Source organism: Ooceraea biroi, chromosome 7, assembly GCF_003672135.1.
Source record: "Ooceraea biroi isolate clonal line C1 chromosome 7, Obir_v5.4, whole genome shotgun sequence".
In the NCBI taxonomy this organism is placed as follows: domain Eukaryota; kingdom Metazoa; phylum Arthropoda; class Insecta; order Hymenoptera; family Formicidae; genus Ooceraea; species Ooceraea biroi.
The window spans coordinates 11,723,348-11,745,620 of NC_039512.1; the positions used below are offsets into that span (position 1 = coordinate 11,723,348).

General features: G+C 40.4%; 1 protein-coding gene across 1 annotated transcript in view; it reads right to left on the reverse strand.

Moving 5' to 3' along the window:
• Positions 1-4,981: 4,981 nt before the first annotated feature.
• The window catches only part of LOC105279808 (small conductance calcium-activated potassium channel protein), a 54,440-nt gene continuing 37,148 nt past the window's right edge, over positions 4,982-22,273 (reverse strand). Inside the window, exons 3-4 of the mRNA XM_020031830.2 lie at positions 17,578-17,848; positions 4,982-6,315 (exon numbers count right to left, since the gene is read on the reverse strand). Coding sequence (XP_019887389.2) covers positions 6,088-6,315; positions 17,578-17,848 — 499 coding nt within the window. The 3' untranslated portion in view covers positions 4,982-6,087. The remainder of the gene's footprint in view (positions 6,316-17,577; positions 17,849-22,273) is intronic.

Sequence of the window (22,273 nt, forward strand, 5' to 3'; positions counted from 1 at the left end):
CGATGCAGCGTGCCCTGCTCGTGCACGCTGACTCGATATTTGTATAATAATAATATAAGGTGTATAATACAGGAAAATTGTGCTGTACAAAATTTCGTATCAAACTCTTGTGCAACTCTGTGCAACTACTGGTGCCAGTTTTAAATGTTGGGGGATCTAGGGGAAACTTAATAACCGTAGGGGCGCAAACTGCACGTTCTGCTCTCCGTGCACCTCAAGTTGGGGTCGGCATCAACCCTAACCTGCGTTCTGAAACGTGGGACGTTGGAGTTTTTCAGATTCGTTCTATATTTGTGCGCACTCGTCGATCATCGGGAGATCGATCAGCTTTTTTCTTTCTGATTTGTCGGTTTCTTTTTTGCAGTCTTGGCGCGGCCATGAAACCACCGACAGGGATTTCTATTTTCTTGGCGCTCGCGCTCAGGAGCGGCCGATGTTTGTCTGCTGTTTCGCATTACTTCCGCTCTTGATCGATTCCGAGAACGGTGTATTCTAAGTATCACCCTCTCTTCAAGACTTCGAGGGTGAATATGAGAATGCGGACTCTTAACGATCGAACAATAATACGATCAAAACTTATTGAAAGAATGCTTGTATGCTTAGGTCATTAATTAAGTAATATTGGTGTCGTCTGGATAGCGATGAATCAAACTGAACACATACTTATGGCAGCACAACATAGAATTACTTAGTTAATGACCTAATATTTAGAATATTCCTAAATTATTACAACAATTTTCTCTAAGTCCGAAATAAAGCCAATATATTATTTAAGCAAAAGAGAGAACTTCAGTTAAAATTAATTTTTTTCTCCAATGACTTATCTCGAGAATGCACATATCTCTTAAAGAAAAAGATATCTAGAAAAAAATATCTATCGTTAATTTTAATCATTGGAAAAGGAGTGAAAAATTATGAAATGACGAAAAGACTACAATGTTCCGAAAGTTTAATAGTACCGAACGGTCAAAGAATTTTCCAATTTATTGTACAAAGAGAGAAGCAAAAAAGGCAGTTGCTGGTGATTTTAGCGGTAATTTTCACGCGCTTTCCGATGATCGGATTCGAATTAAGTCTTCCGATCGTGCTCTGTTTGTCGACCGACTGACACGCGCAAAAGCCTCACGCCACCAGCCGCTTTAGCACATAAAAGGGCAGAATAAAGATCGAACGGAGCGGCCGAGGCGTTAGAGTTCCACTGATCGGCTCATCGCTTCTTTGATATACAACGGCCGTTCGAGAATGCAGGTCAGGGTTGGCGGGAAGGGGACAGAACTAACATCTCCAGCGGTAGAGACCGGTAGAGACGGCGGGGTGTGCGAGAGCATGCTGTACAGGGTGATCCGGAAGTGTCATCTTACCGACAATGCTTGGCAGAATATCGGGTGACCCGAGATTCGCGAATTAAGCGGATGAAGCGTGTATTCGAGAGTATGCAATTTTCGGAAACAATGAAAACAAGAGAACATAACAATCAGCATGAGAAATATTTTTTGTAAAACTATATATATATTGTCCGTTCGTATAATTCTGAAAAATTTCGATTTAATTCGTTCGTAGACTTCTTTCAAATGGACAATGAACATAAAAATTCAAATTTTTTATAACTAAAAATCTGAGAATGCGACTATTTGGATAATCGACATCTCCAAAACGTAATATTCAAAATCATCGAGTCTCTTGGATACCCAGATGCTTGAAAATTCTTGTATTCAGGAGAATACAATTTGAGAAATAATATTGTGCGTTCAGATATAAAAAATATTAAGAATCTAGAAAACACGTACACACATATGGAATAAAACATTTTTAATTTTCTATTCTATATGTATATTAATAAGTTCAGAAAATTTCAAGATTTTCAGATTCTGATTCTGGAGGATTCTGAAATCCTTTGAATTACAGAGCTTAGAATTTTTAAGTTCCGTAAAACTTAAATCTTGAAATTTCGAAATACAAAACTTTCTGTCCGTAACAGAAAACATTACATCCACATAATGTAATTCTTATCATTTCTAGTTTCTGACATAATTCTGCCGGCATTTGTCAAGGATATTTCTGGATCATCCTGTACAAGTTACTCATGTTAACTACGTGTAACGTGAGAGTGTAACATTTGCATGTACACACATGTGAAATGCGCATCGAGCGGTGTATAGTCGGGAATCGTTCGAGGAAAATTGGTAGTCGCAGATGCTGCGAATCCTCTCTGGAGGAAATCGTACGCATCGCGTTCAGAACGGAAGCGCACGCCATTTTCGTTCCGCAACCGCTCCCTTGAAAGTTCGCCGAAACGTTTGCGAAACACGAAGCTCTCTCTGTAAGTCCGCTCATGCTTGCTAATTCTACTTCCGGTTACGAGAGACTTGTGTAGGTCGCAGTCGTGAAGGAGTATAGACGTGGCGTCTTTGTGCAATAACTGTACGTATAATTTCATAATGTATACTTATAGTAATTTAATTATATGTACTATAATTTTATAACCAAAATAGAATAGAATATAATAATTATATATTAATATATATACAGGGTGAGGCACCTAAAACAGGTCACCTGAATATCTCGGCTGTTATTGGTGATAGAAAAAAATGTGTCAGACCAAACTTGCATGGTTTCGAGGGACACATAATTTGTTATAAATAGTTTTTTATTAGGTGGACGCGTAGAGGTCATTTGAAGGTCAACTTCGTTTTTTTAAACGGTATGATATGTTTTTTTACGTACCATCTAGTAGAGCGTTTGAAGATGCGCACATTGATCTACGGGTCAAAATCATTCAAGGTCACTGAAGGCTAAAATTTCTAAGTGCTAGAACTTTTTCATTTCTGAGTTTACGGTATTTTCAATAGCAGAGAACTCTAGGCAATATAAAAAATAATGATATCATCAACTCAAAACTTCTCGGAAAAGAAAAAATTTCTAATGGCTAGAACTTTTTCATTTCTGAATTTACAGTATTTTCAATAGCAGAGAACTCTAGGCAATATAAAAAATAATGATATCATCAACTCAGAACTCCTCTGAGAAGAAAAAATTTCTAACGGCTAGAACCTTTTCATTTCTGAATTTACGGTATTTTCAATAGCAGAGAACTCTAGGCAATATAAAAAATAATGATAACAACAATTCAGAACTTCGCGGAAAAAGAAAAAATTTCTAAGGGCTAGAACTTTTTCATTTCTGAGTTTACAGTATTTTTAATAGCAGAGAACTCTAGGCAATGTACAGTAAATTATTTTCCCTTGCAGTTGGCCTTTAGCCTTCAGTGACCTTGAATGATTTTGACCCGTAGATCAATGTGCGCATCTTCAAACGCTCTACTAGATGGTACGTAAAAAAACATACCATTTAAAAAACCGAAGTTGACCTTCATATGACCTCTACGCGTCCACCTAATAAAAACCTATTTAGAACAAATTATGTGTCCCTCGAAACCATGCAAGTTTGGTCTGACACATTTTTTTCTATCACCAATAACAGCCGAGATATTCAGATGGCCTGTTTTAGGTGCCTCACCCTGTGTATAATAATTATAATTTGGAACAAATTTGAGATAAATGTCGTTTAAATTGTTATGTATTTAAAATCTCACATTTATAATATTTCTAACTCCACTTTAGGAATTTCGTAGTAATAAATGATCAAATTAATACAGCAGAAGGAATTTGTGAAACTAATTTTCACTTCTTCCTCATGCAAAAGTTAGTGATCGAGGAATGTTAATCCATAATGAAATAATCGTTGATATTATTTTTGACTGGGATGGGTGGATTAAAAAGAGTTACATCGGAAATTTCCGCCTGAAAATTCGCGCATAAAAAGCTTCGAAATACAGCGTAATAAACTCGGAGCTTTGCAGGAAACATCGGAAGCGATCGCGCGAAATGTTATTCACGCGCGCGGAAAGCTAGCGTTGAAATATTTACGGTAGCTACGATATCGGGTACTGGAGAGCTTTCGCATATCCGCGTGCGCGAGAGAGAAAGAGAGAGTTGCAAATATCAGCAACAATTGATAAGTGCAGTGTCCAAGAAAATTGGACATTATTGGATCAGCTCCAAACTCGTTATTGACGCCAATTTCTTGCGTTTCATTATCATCGCACAAAAGGAATCATTGATTTACTTCGATTTTTTTATCTGAATACACGATAATGAAAACTTATATATTATATTATTTCGCTTTAATATCTTCGCGTAGTGCGTGAAACGTGGCGCCATTAACGTTTACATTATTAAAACCTAATTAAGAGTGGGCGTTTCGAAAGAAAGGATAATTAAAATTCGCCATTATTATTAATTGTATCTTTCGCGAGACTTCCTTTTTTGGAAACAATTCATCATACACACGAGAATACGCTTACACCGTTGTTTCAAAATACACCGGCCGTAATACAGCTTTCATCTTAACGGAATCATCGGGCGCGCGTCGACAGCTACAATATGTGCCAAGCACTTGCGCCAGTATTATCTTCAAGAACGTAAAACTCCGGCGCTCTTAAGGCAGCTCAAGAAGGATCTTGTCCGCAACCTGTGAAAGGGTCAGCGGAGGGTGGCGGCGGATGAAAGAATGGGCGGAAGAGGGAAGAGGGCGTCGGTGCAGGTTCGTAAATTATATGCGCCGCGCGGGGGTGAAACTCGCGAAAGTTTCGCGCGCGCAAGCCCATTGGTCGGGCGATTTCTGGCGCATGAAATTCGCGCGAGGAAATTTCTGCGCGCCCGACCGTGCATAGTACACGAGGCGCCGCTCTTTTTCGCACCCGGGGGACAGACAGGGGGATTGGGGGTGGATTTTATTATTTCTTGGGCGTCGTATTTCGCCGTTTACTACAGGGAACGCATCTTGTGCGAAGGAATGCAGCGACGTAAAGCGCGGATTGTTACGATCAATATTTGCCAGATGTACTTGCCTTAACGCGAGCTCGCGGAAATTCGGATTTTATTGCGCGCTCCTTTGTTGCTCTGCTTGTTTTTTAGTTTTCTTTTATTACTATGCTACTTTCTCTCTCCGACGCATGTTGATGCATGTCTTTTGTGCATCCCGCGTTTTCGCGGCTCGCGAATGTGTAAATTTCGCCCTTTATGAATAATAACGCGCGGTTACCGCTCTTTGAATTGTCAGATGCAGATTAACGCTGCTCGAGGTATCTAATTCTTGCAAAATGTGAAATTAAGTGACGTTTACCTTCCTCGAGCGATCGTGTTTATTCGTTGCTCGGAAAGTCTCGTTAAAATTTTTCTTTAACTAGGAAAGTGAACTGAGGGAGAAAGAAAAATGAAGAGTACGAACTAACGTTAAACGGATTAACATGCTCGATCACTAACAATACGTTGTAAATGTATATTACTGTGGATATACCATATATTACCGTATATTGTGCAATCTGGGATCAAAAAACAACGTTTTTCGTAAATGTTCTTTATGGCTTTCTTGTATTTTAATGTCTTTATGTGCGAACAGTGTATTGTGTTCCTCGCAATTTCTGTCACATAAATGAAATTATGGCGTCTGGTGTTGGAAGACCATAAAGGGGAAGCTCGCGGAAGCATAGCATGGCCGTTTGTAGCAGACGTCATTTTATATGACCTTACGGTCAAAGTGTTCCCGTCGAACGTCCCGCTAATACCATCGCCAATCGCGTCGTGCGTGCATGTGCATACGTTATGCAAGGCATATTCGCATACGGGGTATCCCAGAAATCGCATGCTTCCCACGACCGCTGATATTGCGGTCTCATATCGATACAAATGGCGACAGTTACACGATATTATGGCCCCAAATAGATTTCGAAATTCAATTAGAGATTTTAATTTAAGATTTCAATTTTCTTACGTAAACGAAAACGAGGATGTCTCCTCTAACTGACTCGTAAATTTAAAACAATAACGAAATAAACTGTTCTCAACGAAAAATTTTACGAGATCAAAGTTTCAGTAACACGAAATAGACAAAAAGGTAATAACAAAATTAATTTTTTTATCCAAAGAATTTAATGACTTAAGCAACATCTGAGATCATTTTGGATTTTACACGAGATCTGGAACACCCGGTATACGTGGCATAATAGGACTTGATAGCGAAAAATCGTCATCCCACCGTCTTGACGTAGTTGACGGTCTCGGAGGTCGCCTCGGTGAGGGCCCGGCGTAGTCGTGATCGTCGCACCTGCGACAGTGTACGTGGACAGAGTACGACGCCCTGGGCGCCCTGCGTACCGGAAGCAGCGCCGGCGGGTGCTGGGCCGGGCCCTGTGGCCATGGAGGAAGGCGCCACTGCCATCGACGCCCGATCAGACGACTTGCACCACCACGGGAACTGGACCGCGCATTATACCGACAACACGTGGTTAATAACACAGAGCTCTCCTTCTCGTCCTGCGTCGCGTCGTGTCGCGACGCTCGCGAGTGCACGTGGTGGACGACGAGACAGACAGCACAAGTGCAAGACAGCATAAGACAGACACGTGGACGGACACGGGATCGGTTGCACCAACAAGATTGCCGCGGTTTGCTAAGTCCCTCTGACCCTCTGGGATAGGCCCTAGCTACACGATGCCAGCGGAGAAGATCTACTCGACTACGAGATTAGGTCAATCACGATGGACCGTCTACGGGGACTGCCATGGATGGCTAACACTGATCATACGTCCCTTTCTGGAGTTCCCTGGCTACGACGTGAACAAGGATAATCTGCTTGATCTTGGTAATTGGACAATGATGCAATTGGACTGAAGGACCAGTTGCGCCTCGATTCTATTGTAACGACAATTACGATATCGGAAAGGAGAAAAAAATCTATAATCGGTCGCAGGTGCAAAATAGTAACGATGTACAATTGCTCCTAGAGATTAATTAATTAATTCAACATCTGACATTAATAGTATAAGCGAATTCTCGCCATTTCCTGTAAGCTTAGCTATATAATATTGATAAGAAAAATGGCTTTATCTAACAATTTTATGTCTAATCTTGACATAACATCTAATTATTATTGATATTAACAAACAGCGATGAAGTGGACATTGAAAAGATAAATTACTGCAATTATTATACTACTCAAATCACAATTCTCTGCTTTCTACTAGATTAACATCTTCACTGTAACACGGCCAGAGAATAGAAAGAGAAAGAGAAAGAGACAGAGGGAGGGAGAAGATTTAGCCAACCACAGTTAGCGGTAACCAACGTTGGTGCAACCAGCCCAGAGAGATGCAACAGACAAATGATCCCCTTCGCGCGCGATACTAGCGGTTGAAGCTATCTCCCTTTATCCTTATCGCGGTGTTAGTCCCAAATTTCCACCTCTGTCGTTTCTAAGCAAGCGCTCGTCATCTACGACAACTACTATCTAGGCGCGACGTCCTGCTACTGCTAAACTATTGGCTGTTGGTACTACGCAAGATCAGGCGGAGAGGCAAGTTCAGCGGGCGCGTTACCCGTCACGAAGCGACGACCGCCAACTTTCGTAATGAGCACGTCACACGATGGTAGAGTAATTGCGAACGCAAGCGGATTCCTCTCTGTGAACACTGATGTTACACGCGAGATTCAAGTATATTATTCCGCGCTGCGGAATAAAAACATCGTACGGAAAAACGTGCAACTACACGCTTCATGATCGCGCGTTGGCATTCTATATGTGCAATTCTCGAATTTAACAAGCTTCATTAAAAAGATATGATCATTAAATTCCGCTGAACCATGTCAAAGGTACACCCACAGAAAAGATTTCTGGACTTAATGCTATTACTCTTTAATTTATCATAAAATAAGATCGCTATAGCGACAATCATATTTATTATTGAAAAGAAGCATATTTTAATCTTGAATAGAAAATTCCAAAATCTAGATTTAAATAATCTTGGTGCTATCTCATTAATTTTCTCAGAAGGATTTAGATACAAATTTGTAGCAAGTTCAAAATATTCTTGATTTAAGAATATTGTGAGATCTAAAAGACATCTTATTCTATTCTTCTAAGAGAATTTGTAGAATCTGCACAAAACGGCCAATAGTTATGTGTTGCAATCGAAAATCGGGAAAGTGTTTCTGTGTTTCTGTTATTTACAATGAATAAGTGCAATACTCTACAAGAAATATTAAAAGATATGGAAATTTCTTATCTCGAATCTTATTTCTCAAGTAAGTATATTGTATATACTTACTTACATTTCCATATCTTTTAATATTTCTTGTAGAGTATTGCATTTATTCATTGTAAATAACAGAAACACTTTCCCGATTTTCGATTGCAACACATAAATATTGGCCGTTTTATCCGAATAAAGGACGCAGAAACGCCGAGTCGACGAGCAACTGTGAGAAAATGATGCGTCGACATCGACAAAGCCTACTGTAAAGTGGCGCTAATATCAAATTATTCTACATACAAGAATATATAAGCATAAATTTGTATATGTTACTCTTGTCTCAAGACAGTAAGACAATCTTATTTAATTCGAGAGAGAAGAATAGAAATTACTGATTTAAATTAAAAATTGTTTTATTTTCATATTTTTTATACTTGTAATACGATTAAATTAGTTAAGAATATTTTTCGTCTTGTTATCAGAAATCCTTTCTGAGGGTGTATGATCAGCAGTGCTGATACATTAGCTGATTACGTATTAGATGTATTGAATTTATCTAAATAAACCCGTGATTGCGATTGCGATTACGATTGACACACAGGAAGTCATCCATCTCATCGTAGCGATATGGCCTGGTGAGGACATCCTGGCCGGATATCGGTCCACGCGGAAACGGATGAGCTCGGGGTTGCCTTTTTACTCTGACCAACGTACTCCGCGCTCCGAGTTAGCCGCAAGCTAGTTGTCGCACGGTGCGAGCACCCACTCGTTTATAATCAACGACAAGTCAAGTAGGAGACAAGTTGCGGGACAAGCAAGCGAATAGAAAACCCTTGAATATCTTGGCGTGTGCTTGGCCTTCCCTCGTTACGCCGATATCTCGAGTGCAAGCTACTTATCCGGTCCACTCGACTTGTTTGGACGGACATTCTAAGTAAATCCACGTCTCCAAGCGACCCGCATGGAGAGTTTGTCATCGATACTTGTCCGAATCAGGCTAGAATGTCCTCAAGAATCTGATGAGGCAGCATCTTCTGCGTTTGCCAAATTTTAAATTGAACAATTGCTGACTGTCTCCAATTACGAGTGTCATTATTATTATCGTTTCGAGAGGAATATAATTTACTATATTTTACATGCCAATTCAAGAATTTAATTTGCATATAATTATTTTCTCTGCAGTTTACTATGCTTAAAATTTCTAAAAGCGGAATTCTGAAATGGACATTAATTGAGAAGTTATTTTCACTGATTTATGCTGATCCTAATTATTTCCATCTGCCATCGTCTTGCGCTGTCACATGCTAAAACTCTTGAGTACACCCGAATTTTAACACCCGTTGCTCGCGCTTCAAGAAGCAGACGAGTAATTTGCACACCGGATTTGCCTCCCCGCTGACGCTCGCGTAAACCGACCAAAGGGATCTAGACTAAAGACTGGGCAGGTTGCTTGGTCGGGAGATGAAACGAACGGCGCACGCCGAGGAGAGAGCACTTGAAGGCGCTCGATGGAGTATTCAAGTTGGACAGGAGAAAGACAAAAAGATAGAGAGAGAGAGAGAGAGAGAGAAAGAAAGAAAGACGATGCGATGTGCGCGTGTGATGTCAAAGAGATCGAATCCCGGAAATGGTAAGCCGACGAAGAAGTCGAGACCGAGAAATACCTTCTCGGGTAGAAATCTAGGATACCCACGTCGCAGATTTATGACGTGAATCCGGAGACTCTGGATAACGACAGAAACGGATCGGCGTCTCTCTAATCTTATCGGGGATGGTGCGCGGTTTCAGTTCCGGTTAAGCTGTCGCCCGTGCGTGAGACGAAGGACCGGCGATTAACTCTCTCGACGCCGGAAGAGCAAATTTGGTTTCGTATTAAACTCATCGGCTCCGGTGGCTCGGAAGTGTGAAGCCATATGATGCACCGGGTGTCACGAAATGTGTGTCACCGGGCGAGATATGGATATTTCGATCAAATGGATGTCAAGTGTCTCGAATAGAAAATTCACTTTCCTGGCTTCTAGATTTTTAGTACATTTTAACACATCATGATAAAAATTGAAATTTTATTAAAACATTAGTGACCTGAATCATTAAAATTTGGTTTAAATGTGGAATGGGACTTCGCTGCTTTATTTATAATCTTAAATTTAAATTGTCCATAAATTGTTTGATAGAACATCATACGTTGTAAATTATCGGGATATTTAATCTTCGAAAAGAATTAATTGTGAAGAAAGACAATAGAAGACGAGGACCATCATCACTTCTTCAATCCACAATCGGAAACATCGAGACGAAGAATCGGATAACTTTCGCAAGGGATGGTTTTTTCCCCGAGGGTTGAAACCCTTATCGAAAGGAATCGAGTCACCTTTTCACCACGATTTCGAGCCCTTTTTTGCAGCTAGGGGAAGCTGGGTAATCAATTTTCGACGTAATGGAGCCCGACAATACGATTGTACACGTTTTTGCGGATGATCGAAAGGAATCGCCAATGACCCATAAAAATAATTCTTGTTATTCTTGCTAGGGGAGGAAGGGGGAGGAGGCACTTAATATATTCAATTTCCATTTCGTACGTTATAATTTCATTATTCAATTAATACAAGGAAATTTGCACTTAATGTTTCGCAGAAGATAGACTGGAATTATAAAACAAATAATAGGGAAACGTTCTCCGGATCCGCGCAGGAACAAATATTCATTAAATTACACGTAAAACAAGAGGATCCGCTATTATAAATCGCGGTATATCTTCTCTGCATCGCACGAATGACTATGCGGACATTTTATCACCGTCGCAATTAACATTTGCGATATGCTTCGAGCGATGAAAAATTATCGACGGCTCACCCTCGTTCGCCGGCGTCTGAGCGCGTGGCGCGCGATTAATGCTCGTAATAACCGCGCCCGGGACGAAGAAACCGAGACATTGATCAAGTTCCCCCTCGCTTAATTAGCCGCGCCTGGCTAATTACGGTCGTCCACTTGGTGAGTGGAGTTCAGGCAGTTCATCGTGAAATTGCGATCGAGTGTAAAAGTTTTCCGCGATGCGGAAACACGAGATGCGGAAAGAGCGAAGATCTCGCGCGGCCAATCGATCGGAGCGATCGACAGAGTCGAGGGTGAGTGATTGCGAGGGCGTAAAATAGCAGCGTTGCAGTACGCGCGATTCTGCGCGATGGACGCGACAATTCGAAAGCGATCCGCCTGGAAGAAGGGAAAAGCACGGTGATTCACCATTAGAGTAAGTGGTAGTCTGCGAATTCTATCGAACGATCTACTCGTAATATTTCCACGCGCTCGTGCCCTCGAAAACGCATCTCTAGATAGGGAAAAGAGAGGAAGAGAAAAAGACGATTTTGTCATTGACGTAGACGAACGACATGGACGTGACTTGAATTAACCGACTCTTCATCATATTTATAGAAAAATATGTAACGTTTAAGAGAAGATATGAATGAGATAAGATATGAAAAATAAATGACAATTTATTAATTAACTTGTATTAGGTCGGGCAGTTTCTCGGCGAAGCTCAGTGTCTCGCGTATATCAACAACCGTGCAGGTGAACGTAGAAGTGACATGAACAAACTAAATAACAATTACACGTTAATCGACCAATCAGTTTCCCTTAGCGTTTGCGCTTCTTAATTGACAGTTATTAAATCGCGAGTTATTAGGGAGAAATGAATCCTCATTAGAGAAACGGTGTATAATTCAAATGTCTCTTCCGGATTGCAGAGTTTCGAGGAAAACTTTACATAATGCATTTTGCATTGGAAAATTCTTTTTCCGCCGATTAAGGACATGTGACTGTCCTCGTCGGCGATCTCGTGGAACGGTTCAAAACGCGAAGTGGCTGAAAGTTATCCTTATGCAAATGCCGGCTATTATCCTTGCGGGACGGGCGCGAAATTAAAAGTTCCGCGAGCTAATATATGCGGAACGCGCAATGAAAGATTCAGATTCAGCATCCGCCGGGGGCAGCTCGCGGGCAGATCCTTTGTATTTAATCTCGCATAATGAGAGAAGTCCCCGAGACAAATGGGGAACCAATGCCCAAGTTTCCCGCGAAACTCTTGGAACAAGTCGCACGTCTCGTCTTACCCACACACCCCATTTCTCACAGTCACGTGACGATTAATTAACTAATGAAGATTAATATTAATAGGTTGATCCGCAATTAACGCCGTACCATATGTTCGCCACTCCACTTATCAGTTGATTACTGCTTCGAAGGGGAAGATTTATCGAAAATTTGATATAAAGATATTTACAAGGGAAGCGTTCTATTAAGATAACCAATGCAATCTTGATAAAATGGAGATAAATGGAGATAAATAGAGATAAATAAAGAATAAATTAATTTCGTTTAAAATAGTGTCTATCCATTCGATATGTACATCCAACGTTTTATAAATAAAACAATTATTTAAAAAAATTACATATCACATTCAATTACAATTACATCCAATTCGGAGAATTACTACCTCTTGTTGTCTAACTGGTTCTGCGAATTTGCGTCGGCAGCGGTTCAAGTTTCATTCGCGAGTTGAGTGGAGGCTCGAACATCCGGCCATTGGATGATTAAAGTAATTACGGTGGCGAGATACATACGGACCTAAACGCGTGTAACAGTAATCATGTGTAATCGTGTAAGTGCCGGGCGAAAGGGTCAGCGAAAATCTCGGACCATGGACCGTTTCGAGGATACTCTGCCCTGGTTTAGACATGAGATAGAATGGCCTGAAAATTGCGCGACGTTACATGTCCGATACGCAAGAGTCGGCTGCAATGTGCACTGCGAGCAGCAGATATGCATCTCGCACGTGCACACTGGAAGATATTTGCTGACATTTTTACTGAGTTAATCATTTTAGAGTAGTCTGTTAGAAGCAATTAGCGCTTATATTGACGGATCCAATTCCAAATTTGCGATTCAATTTTAATTTAGATATTACTTAATTTAATTTAGTATTTAATAAAAAAAAAATATGATACTAGTGTTGCATTTGTCAGAAAAATTATTGATTGATCTCTTTTCATTTGGAAAAAGATAGAAACATTAACAATATATTACGAATTTGTTTGTATTATAATCCAGGGCATTTTCTATATTAATAATATAGAAAATATCAATTTTCTCTATTAATATAATCGAGTTGAAAAAGTGTATTATATTGATAAATTCTACTGAGAAATTCTGTTTATATTTAAAAGCTGTGTTTTGCAACAAGTATTGTATATTGTAATGGAGCGAAAAATCTACGATAAAAGTTTTGTGTTTCACTCTATCATATCACTCTTTTACTATTTTTCTATCACTCTTTGATCACTCTTCTAAGAAAGCAGTCACACGTTGATGTCAGGCGAATGGCAAAATGGATAACTGATGTATTTCCACACAACCAAGCAAATGTTGTAATGTTTAGACCTGGCAACAAGAACTATTTCATATCAAAGCGAGGATGACACAAGAGAAAGAAAAAGAGAATTCCAAAAGTGAAAACCACGTTGGGAAAAATCACGGAGATATCGGTTTGCAAAAGAGAAACGCGATCCCGAGCGGAAACTGAATTTTCACCGCTGCGAGAAAATGCTGCCACGCATCTAAATTCATAATAATTAAAAACATGAAACAGGAAAAGCGCGCACTGTAATCGTTCGCACGTGATTATAATGCAAAGGCAAAACGTTGTACGACCACCTCATTTCGAAAATCCTCAGACATTTTCGCTATTCTCTCAATAACAAATTAATGCTATTTAATATGACGTAATTTTGTATTAAAAACAAATGTTTAATACTTTGAGATCGTATCCAATAATGCATCCTGGACAAATATAATTCTGGAGATATTAAATGAATATGTAGAATAAAATCAAATAAATAAAAATGAACAGTAGTAACTCACGCGAGGGATTAAAATTGCTAAATGTTCAAAGTTGATGAAATCGGTGCGAGTGGTTTGAAGCAACATGCGCTGATTGGCCAAAAACGTATTGTACCTACAGAAGAGCGATACAGAGCGATACAGAACGTACGTGTGACAGCAGGTATCACACGTGTCGCTTTTATACCTGTATCACATACTGACGTCCATTTCGATTGGTCTCCGCGCTTCCCCGCGATTACCCAACTCGCGGAAAATGTCAAGGGGTTCTCGTCACAGCGAATCGTGGTAGCATGCATGAGGACGTACCCCGGTTGGCCATTGGCCAAAAACACTGACGGGAGCCCTATCGCCCTCATCCTGAAAGCATCCTCACCCCGCAGGCGCGGGGTTTCTATGCGCCAAGGAGACATAATTAAACTAACAATGTCGCGAGAACCGCCCCCGTCCCCGTTCCCAATCCCTTCTAGCAACCCCTTTTTACGAAGCGGTTCTTGTATAATGATGACAGAAATTTCGGTTTGCCCGAGAGGACCACCACTCGGAACAGAATTAAGCAAATTACGAATACGGCCAGGAAAAAATAGGGCGAGGCTAATGCGCCTGGAGTGTCCCAGAAAAGGCAAGATTGTCTCGCAAATTGTACTCGCGATTTCCCCGAAGAAAGTTTTACGAGTTAGGGGTTAATTACAAAGATAGATGATGCTAGAAAAGATATGAAACGGTTCGACTGCAAGCTCAATTCACAACTTCTTGAAACTCTAACAATAAAAGGGGATATTGATTCGATATATTAATACTAAATGCTCTGGAAAGATTCTCTGGAAAAATCAGATTAATTTTTCAGAAAGAAAGTTTACGTTTTATCTAGAAATGGTCAACCAATTCTTTTTTAAAAATGTATATTGCTTAATTTTTATATAAGAAATAGAATTTGCTGTCAAAAAATATTTAATTCGAACTCGTCATTCTCTTTTTTTGCCATACATTTTAAAATTTGGAAGAAAATTTCGTAAAATTTGATTTAGAATGATTTAAAGTGCCACGATTCTTCGGGTCTGATATATCCCTTAGACTCTTAGAGAATGTCGTTTTTACAACGACTGCCATCTGTATCACGTCACGATTTCACGACAATGTGGTAAAAAATCCAGCGAGCAAGATATCGAACGTCGAGCATATAACGTTGTGTTCTCTGCCGGTACGATTCTAGAGCTACCATTTGAGGGTGATTCTCCGCACTTCTTTCTACCCTCCACCAGGTGGCAGTAAACGAGCTCCAACGATAAGGGTTGCTTTTGCAGACCTGTATCTTCTGCAGCAAGCAATTATCGAGTTCGCTGCAGATCGATGTATTTCTGAATCCAAAAATATCGAATCTATTCGCGGACTTCGACAGAACTTCAGATACGAGAATTTGGGAATTTATTCCCTTTCTGTTCCACAAGACTTTGAATTTCTGTATCTCTACTTCTTCATATGAGTATAATCTATGTTCGTGAATTATTTTAAATTTATACTCTCAACCATCGCATTTATTTAAAAATTCGACCAGTTGTTGCATACTTTGATACGTAAAACTATTAAATCAATAAATAACTTTTAAATTTGTAAATGAATTTCTTGCAAGTGTTAAGTCACGTATTAATGATTTCTTATATTTATACAAATTTCTCGAGTTGCGAGGGCTTAAATCTACCGTAAAACAATATGCGTGATTATTTGCGCGGGAAATCATAAAAAGCGACCTAGCAGATTAAATTGAAAGAGGTACTGAAACCTCAGCTAGCTGGCTTTATTGCACGCCATGACAAACGATCAATCCCTCAACGGCTAACGAGATCGGAACCGGAGGATAAAGAACCGTCACGGATCACCCTCGTGATGGAAACTGCGCAATCGACTGTCTCGTAAAGCTCGCGTTGTAAGTTTTCGATCCCATAAAGACCTGCTCTGTGTGTACCTTCGGCTTTTTACGATTCCGCCGGGCCTACGCCGGTGAAACCCTCAATAATGAGGGGGTGGAGAGAAAACAGGAGCAGGAAACGCGCTTGGAGAACGAACGGAGAGATCTGTTCCCAAGAGGAGACAAGACGAGCCCGGAACGAACGGTAGGAGACAACGGAACGTTACAAGACACATTTGACACACAAACGACATTACGAACAGCTATGACACGATCGAATAGGAGTGTAACGAGTGGAGACACCAATAAAAGAATCGAGCAACGTGACAATAAAATAGCAACGAGAACGCGCAGATGAAAGGCACATGCGTGACGAGAATTAGAAGAGCAACGTAGAACAAGCCGATGGAAAGAAACATGAGGAAACAAGAGAAAAAGAGGAAGAGAAAGCAAAATGGAGAGAGAGAGAAAGAGAGAAAGTAGGATCACTTGCAACTGAAATTGCGCAATTTCAACTTTGCCGTCTGTCGAATCGCTATTTGGTAGTAACAATTCTACAAAGTTGAAAATAACTGCGCGATTCCCTGGAAATTCCCTGCATTTCCCATGAAGTGCAACCAATGAAGGCGGCACGGTAAATTAATTCACGAAACTCAGGAACACCAAAGTGTTCGAGAGATATTCATGGGGAATTCCTAACGAGGAATTATTGGGACGCCTATTCGACACCACGTCACCGGTTGGCGTCTGAAAATATGTCTACGTAAAATGCAGACAGTCCCTCGAAGTTCGCTCGAGCTCTTGCTCAACAAAAGCGCGTGCCAATTAAATGCAACCCTTTCTCCCTCTCCTTCCTTCGCTTCGAACTAACAAGCTCAACGGGAAGTGAAAACAAACAGTACACGGGAGGAAGGCGGACAAATGGAGGCATGTGTGGGAGTGCCGATACTGGGAGGGTTCGACGCGCACAGGTGGTGCTCCCCGCGATGCAAGAATACCTACTGCGGCACTATAATGGCGCCGCGATAAATTAGGCATCCATCCCGAGCCCCGAATGCGAAATTCTCGAATCTCGAGGGATCCATTACAATTTACTGGTTATATAACTGTTTGCATATAATTGCGTGTTACAATTTACGCCGTTGCGACGTTATTGTATTATTTATCAGCAAATACTTGTGGGAGATAATACTGAACGGTCATATGTCATGGACAATGGCGATCCCCCAAATCGAATCCCTTAGTCATAATCCCGTATAATCGCCGCTGCCACAAATTCTCGCAATTTTGTTCTGAGGCTAAACGTTCATCGCAGATAGTGTTCTTTACTTGACACGCGGTTGATGACGCTCGCGATTCAGCTAGCGATTACTCCCCCGGACCAATCAATCAAGTTAAATTAATGGAAAAGGGATCTTCGCTCGAGATTCTCATTTCCCAACAAGACAACGCGTAAGACACGAACAATCTTTCATCCTCTTTATTCCTCGCAGGAACAAAGAGAACGACAGCCACCCTTGCTGAGCCAACGGACCCAGTTCTCGTCAGGGTGTGTCGCGGTGGTCGGCAGGTGGTGGTTCTTGCATCGCAGGGGCGCGAGCATGCCGTCGTCAGGCTCGCGCCAAGTGAGAGACAGAGACAGAGACAGAAGGAGGGTGGCAAGGTGGTGAGGCCGCGCGGCGCTTACCTGCCGGAACTGTCGTATACCACCATTGATCCGCAGCGAGTCCGCGGCGATGCCGGCGATTCCGTCGCCCGGCTCGCGGAGTTGCCGTAGCGAGGCGGCGCTCGGAGTCGCGCCGGTGTGCAGCGGGCAGCAACAGCCGGAGCAACAGCATGCGGACGCTTCCGGCTGCGAGCTCTGGCGTATTATGCGCGCGTTGGGCGACGTGGTGACCAACACCGGCGGCGGCGGCGCCTGACAAGGGCAGCAGTGGTGGCCGCTCTTCACGCTCTCCCTTCGGCAACAAAAAACATCGTGCAATTATATACTAGATACCAGTATTCTTGAAATGAGACGGGGAGGAGGAGAGGACGTCCAATCGCCGGAATCATTCCCTTTGCGATCCTGAATGATCGATTCAACTCTGAAGGATCTTGCCTGACTCGAATTGCAGAGACGTTTGCGGATAATTGCTTGCGGATCGCGTGATTCCCGACAATAATCACGGTTTTCGCGAAAGACTGCAGGAGACCGACCGGCAATCATTGTTAAATTGCGAATTGTTTGAAATAGCAAATAGAGTAAGCGAGATTAAAGGATAATTCTTGGGGAGTTTTTCTGCTTGGTCTGACAAGCAATGCCAGAAGTGCAATTTTCTTGAAAATTAGATTATTTATATATTTTTCGAACAATTAACATTGATATAATTGTCTGCTTCGCACTGGCTGGTTGGAGAACCGTACAAGTTTGCCGCAAGTTTTTCGTTTTCTCATTTTATCTCGTCCACGGTGAAAAATGAAATCAGCTTTCGCAGTGCGCTGGTTTTCATATCGTACCGTATATTATTATTTGTGGAAAATCTTTCTACGATTTTTATTTTCGAAGTTATTCGTAACGTCCTTTAACATCTTGTGAGCGTGTAAGTGAGTTTAAACACGTTCAGCTTGGTACGATTACATTAATGTCGTAGGGTTAAAAAAAAACATTAAAAAGAGAGAAGCAAGAGAGACTTTATGCTAGCACGTAACACATCGTCGTAATGGCTGGTCCTGCGTTATTTATAGTACCTACAACCAGGGATCGGCAAAATATTAATAATAAATTAATATTACTTGAGTATTTAATTATTTATTTAACAGGAAAAAATAATTCCCGATTAATTGATTAATCAGTAATCAAGATAAGCAATTTTTCAATTGCTCGGTTAATCAGTAATCAAAAAGAACAATTTCTCAATTGCTCGGTTAATCAGTAATCAAAAAGAACAATTTCTCAATTACTCGATTAATCAGTAATCACAATAAACAATTTTTCAATTACTCCAGTAATCAGTAATCAAAGTGAAAAATTTTTTAATTATTCGATTAATCAGTAATTATAGTATAAAATATTTTTGTTACTTGATTAATCAGTAATCAGAACGTAATAATTTTAATTACTTGATTAATCAGTAATCAGACCGAAAAATTTTTCAATTATTTCATCACTTAGTAATCAGTGTCAGATGTTCCTTGATTATTTAGTTGATTTTTTTCTGGATTATTTTCTTGATTATTTAAGTATCTTGATTATTTAAGTCATCAGCGTACAGCAGCAATTATATACAGAAAAAAAAATTCAACGCAATATTTTTCTAATAAAATTAGTTGAAGTAGGATTTTTTATGACTGATAAAAAAATAATTTAAATAGTGAAATATTGCGTTAATTACATTTTTTCTGTATGGAATTGGTGCTGTACGCTGATAACTACTTAAATAATCAAGAAAATAATCCAGAAAAAAATCAACTAAATAATCAAGGAACATCTGACACTGATTACTGAGTGATGAAATAATTGAAAATTTTTTCGGTCTGATTACTGATTAATCAAGTAATTAAAATTATTACGTTCTAATTGCTGATTAATCAAGTAACAAAAATATTTTATACTATAATTACTGATTAATCGAATAATTAAAAAATTTTTCACTTTGATTACTGATTACTGGAGTAATTGAAAAATTGTATATTTTGATTACTGATTAATCGAGTAATTAAGAAATTGTTCATTTTGATTACTGATTAACCGAGCAATTAAAAAATTGTTGATCTTGATTACTGATTAATCAATTAATAATAAATTTCTCGAAGTTGATTACTGATTATCAAAATAATTGTTAATCAAAGCTGAAAATATTACTGAAAATATCGTTGATGCCGATCCCTGCCTACAACTTTATTCTAAAATACGATACCGCCAATGACTGTTCCTGTAACGCTTATAATGCTTGAAAATCCTACGGATAGTACAGTTTTATGGTTGACACAGACTATAAAGTTGGGCCGATAGTCTCAGGTATGCGATCCAATATTGCATATGATCCACTCGTCCGTGAGCTAATTTCATTGAAAACTACTGCACCGCTAAATTGCTGGTACACACCGTATCCCAAAGGCGCTCTCTCATCATGTATATTGCAAATAACGGTTATTTCAATATCGAGGCATCGATTTTCGAGTTGCAAAACAAGTCACGAATCGGGTTGCTTTCGCGACCCGTAAGCAAAAGCTTACAGTAAATGACGACGCAAACTTCTTCGACTGGTTTTAATTGCAGCTCTGTGGAGAAATTTCATCCGACAGTTAAACGCAAACGTGATTACAGCAAGCGTTTATAAATAACTTTAACACTGCCATTAAACTTTCGTTAAAAGTTTAATAGTTGAAAGGGCCGGTCCCAGGTCTATTGAAAAGGGCAAATGTTGTGGATATAAAACTTTGGAGCTTACGTCCTCGTGGAATATTGCGCAAACACGAAATTTCGCGCGAAATTATCGAGCTAGCAAAGTGCCGGTGGGCCTCGTTGGTTGATAACGTTGGATGCGCGTAATTTAATTTTCTCGATGAAATTTTCGTGTTGCTATATGTCGCGGCTCTTTGTCTAAAGGTGCCCCCAAAGTCAAGAGCCTTCGTCTCGCAGGACGAGGATGTCGCCCGAAGATATCGTTACCTGTCTCGCACTTCGATCTTCGTCGAAGTCCCTAGGCTTCTGAGTGGCTTCTCCGGATAACAATGGATCTTTTATTCATAATTCCATACATTTTTTTGACGTCATAAATATGGGAGATTCGTATATCAACCATATAAATTTGATGATAACTAAAACGCCAGTGCTAATAGCATCAAGCGGTATTTCAATCAGCGACAACGTAGTCTGTCATCTCTCTTGCTTTCTTACTTATCAATTATTCATTTGTAGTAATTTCCAGCGAAGCTTTTTTTTTCTCTCTACTAAATCTCTTTACTAAAAGCTTATGTACTTATGACCGTAGATAATAATTTAAAAAGATGCTAAATTTAAGATAAGAGGTAAACTTGGAATTAAAGTTTCCCTGTTTATGTCCCCGCACCCTATTCCTGCAGGCAAGATTCTTTCATCTCGATCTCAATAAGGATGTAGCTATTAATATACCTCAACCTTATTTTTATCCAGACTTTACATATTGTATTTTCACATTATAAACATTCAGTTTTATTGATAAAAAAATGAAAACTTGCAATATGAAACACGAAACCACATTACATTTAATAATGTAATTAGTCAATGAGTAGCTAATAAACAGTTGTAATGTAATTAGGCGAAATACACGAGATATATTCTGGGAAGGATCAACGTCGCGATTTTCACGGCAAGAATTCTCGAGTCGCTTTTTTTCGTACGTTATGTTTGTACCCGCTGCAATTTCCGGTGTATATTTCTCGGTCTCCGGTGGAGGAGCTGCAGAACGACGTAAAATTTCGTGGCTCAACTTTTGACCCGGCGAGAACGTGATCGTCCTAGAAACTCGTGAGGGCGGGCGGCAAGCGCGAGCGATTCCCTGGACCGGCGAAGAGAAAGGCCTCTTCCGCTTGGACGAGCTCGTCTAAGGAAACAAAGGCGTCGCATTTTTCTGAGAGCGACGCATTCCTGGCCACCACGGCGATTCCCGGCGGAATTGCCAGGCGCACTTACATAAAAGTGGCCGATTCGCAGCCATTTCCGGAAATAGATTCTCCTCTCCTCTCGTGGTCCAGATGAAAACCCACGCTGCCGGGTAATCGCGGAGTTCCTTCACCCGGGAACGTTCACCCAGCTAACTCCGTAACGCATTACGTAACGCAAAGTGAACAAAAAAATTACATAATTACCGCTGTAATTGATTTCGAAGATTCTTTTCTCACGAAAAGTAAGTGAGAAGTTCTTGTTTTCAAGTGAAAGACGCAAATTCGATAAATTCTGGAGTCTTTTATTCGTACCTATTATATATTGTACGATTCGAACGTATATCTGCACATGTGCTGGACAAATGGGTAGCATAAGGGCACGAAGATGAAATAACGAAGTCATATGTGCGACGTCGGCAGCTTGCGAAGCAAATTTCTGTTTCGTGCATGCCTCCTATCGAGAACTGTTTCGCGCTATTCGGCCCAATTCTATTATATCTATACGTAGCACGATCGGCTAATGTTCACGGAGTAGTTAAACTTTACCAATTACACAAGTCGAACTTTCCGCGCGTGCCTCAAGGTACACGACTGCTGTTTCCTTCTTTCGACCCGCGTTCTACGGTCTCGCAGATTAACGCCGATCATGTACCGCGAACATTATACGCAAACGAATATTATGTGCCAAACGATCCATCTTTTTGCTTCTAATGCACGATATAATGTGACAGAGCGTGACAAAGTTACGATTCTCA